General features: G+C 57.0%; 1 protein-coding gene across 1 annotated transcript; it reads left to right on the top strand.

Moving 5' to 3' along the window:
* The first annotated feature begins 772 nt into the window (after positions 1–772).
* On the top strand, positions 773–2,488 carry LOC123167562 (putative B3 domain-containing protein Os03g0621600). The gene is made up of 2 exons (XM_044585399.1): positions 773–822; positions 1,828–2,488. The coding sequence occupies exons 1-2, from the start codon at positions 817–819 to the stop codon at positions 2,374–2,376; spliced, it is 555 nt and encodes a 184-aa protein (XP_044441334.1). The 5' UTR covers positions 773–816; the 3' UTR covers positions 2,377–2,488.
* The last annotated feature ends 311 nt before the right edge of the window (positions 2,489–2,799 follow it).

The raw sequence follows: 2,799 nt of genomic DNA on the forward strand, positions 1-2,799 counted from the left end.
TCTGATGCCTAGTGCTTTCCTTTTAATAAAGATCCTAGTTCACATAAAAAATTAGGAAAACGCTTGCAGCCGGACCACGGGCTAACTTTTCGGCCGGTCCTGCACTAATGACGCGTGCGTCCGTGTGGACCCACGTCCAAAACTGCAAAGCACTTCTCTCGCGCTTTTATACTTATCGCTTTTGTCTTATCGCTTTTGTCGTCTTTTCTCTTCCCTGTTCTATCGTTTTCCCCTCTCTCTCTCTCCAATTGTTCCCCCAACTCTCTCAAGCCACCATGGGCACGCCGGTGACCGCGCTGGCTTTGAGCCGACAGCCCACATGGAGGTGGCGAGCCTAGGGGGTTGCAAGCGGTGTTAGGGTAAGCTGCAACCAGTGTTGAGGGTTGCAACCATGGACGGAGAGCATGGGGCGTGTTTGGTTGCCTGTGTGAGGTCCAACCAGGCCCGCGCGGGAAGGATTCGGCCTGTTTGGTAGCCCGCATACACTATTGGGCCTGCATCGCACGCTTCTTAAAGCACATCAGGGCCTGGCTCACTGGGAACGCACGAATCGGCAGTTTCTCCAGGGCCAGGCCCGAGCGGTGCACGTGGGCGGGTGTGGCTGCACGCGCGCGGCCACGCTCGAGAAGCCGCGTTGCTTCCCGAAGCATCGACAGTTATTAGCCTCACCGCCCCTCACCGCTCCCTCTCCCCACTCTTCCCCACTCTCCCAACTCTCACCGGCGGCGGCGGATCGGAGCAGAGGAAGAAGACCACCGGGCTCCATCACCGGCGGCGGCGGATCGGAGCAGAGGAAGAAGACCACCGGACTCCCCAATGGCGGTAAGCACTTCTCTCTCTTCGACATGAACGCTAGATTCGATCCACGGCGATAGATTCGATCCACGGCGGACGGGAATGGGGAATAGAGGTAGCTAAGCATAGGGGTAAATCATACTAGTTCATAGCAGTTCATACGAGTTCATACATAGCAGTTCATTCATGCAAGATCAGTAGATTTAGGGATTGGGGGATAGGGGAATAGGGGGGAAAGGGGGTACAGAACGGACACCGGCTGACCGCGGCAGCCGTCACCGGCGTGCAGAGCGGCTGGTCGAGCCGCTGGCCTTCATCTTCTTCTTCATCGCCGTGCGGGCCGGCGGGTCGTCCTCGTCGTCCTCGGCGGAGTCGAGGTCGATCTGCCAGGTAGGACGGACTGGCTCCGGCGCCCTAGCTGGCATGTGCACCGCCTCTTCTTCCTCCTCCTTAGACTCCCCGCCGATGATCGCTGGCGGCGCGATACCCGTCTCCCAGTACACTGCGGCACGGCGGTCATTAGGAGCAAAGTAGGTCTTGTACTTGTGCCACTTCTTCCTCTGTTTAGGGTCGTCGGAGACGGCCTGATTCATGGCCCAGCGAAGGATGTCAACTGCCATCGCGCCCTTCGCTGGGTCAGGAATCAGCGTCTTCAGCTTATCTTGAGTGGCCTTCATGAGCACGGCATTGGATTCGTTCTGCATGGCCGGCATGGAGCCGAAGTTCGAGCACACCTCCATGGTGTTCTCGAACTTGGTCCGGTCACCAGCCGTCCACCCGAGGAAGAAGGCCCTCCAGCCAATACCCCAAGGGAAGGGGTTGCCGTTGGAGCTGGAGCTAGAGCTCATGGCGATGGGGAGGAGGAAGGTTGACAGTGAGAGAAGAGAGGGGGTGGGTAAATAGTGGTGGGCAGGGTGAGTAAATATAGGGGGTGGAGAGGAGGAGAAGAGTGACAGTCATGCCGTTTTAACTGCAAGCTCTTGAATTAGCCATGAACTCTGTGCAATGCCTGACTCCATGACTTGTGTGCAGATCGAGGATAGCAATGAGATGGGCACGGAGGTGCTCCCGGCCGTTGACAGCAAGGGCAAGCAGCCCCTTCACCCAATGCCTGACGAGGTTGAGCTGCCGCCCACCGCCGAGGAAGACCCGAAGACGCCTGAGGGTGGCGACGACGAGGGCATGGAGGAGCCCCCCAGCAACAAGCGCCGCAACTACGGCCACTACCATCAGGAGGATGGCCCAACTCACTTCTGCAAGGTCATCCTTGCACCGAAGCTTGAGTGCATCCCCATGCCCCTGGACTTCACCAAGCACTTTGTCGCGGTGCCGACGGAGTTCAAGCTCAGGAACAACACCGGCTGCTCCTGGAAGGTGACGGTCAAGCTGATGAACGGCAGGGTGACCCTGGATCAGGGTTGGGCCACCTACGCAGCCGTTCATCAGATCAAGATCGGCTACATGGTGACGTTCAAGCTCCTCACTCCCGACACCCTCAAGGTCATCATCTTCGATGACGATGGCATTGAGGTCGTCAACAAGTGCGGGAAGCACGACGAAGCCTTCGCCGCCAAGGAGTAGGGCCGGGGCCTCCCTAAGTACTATGGAGTCTGCTATGGTTTATGCGTAGAACTGTCATGAACTGTCGTACTGCTTATATCTGAATTATCTAGTTGATGCTCTGTTTATACTCTGTTGTGCTTATGATGTGTGCTGCCAAAGTATGGTGGTAACCTCACCAACTAGCCAAAGAGGTTACCACACATCAGGCCTTGCATACAACCAAACACCATCCCTTGGGTTTGTGGACTAACATGCAGGCAACCAAACACCAGGCAGTGTGGTTCAGCCCATGCAGGTAAGAGGGCATGCAGGCAACCAAACAACATGCATATGGTGCATTTGAGGCTGCATTTGCATAGCCAGGTTGGGTGGAGAAGTGTATGCGATGCGGGTACTGTAGCACACGGCAACCAAACACGCCCATGGTGACCGTGGGACGCC

The sequence above is a fragment of the Triticum aestivum genome, chromosome 1D, assembly GCF_018294505.1.
Source record: "Triticum aestivum cultivar Chinese Spring chromosome 1D, IWGSC CS RefSeq v2.1, whole genome shotgun sequence".
In the NCBI taxonomy this organism is placed as follows: domain Eukaryota; kingdom Viridiplantae; phylum Streptophyta; class Magnoliopsida; order Poales; family Poaceae; genus Triticum; species Triticum aestivum.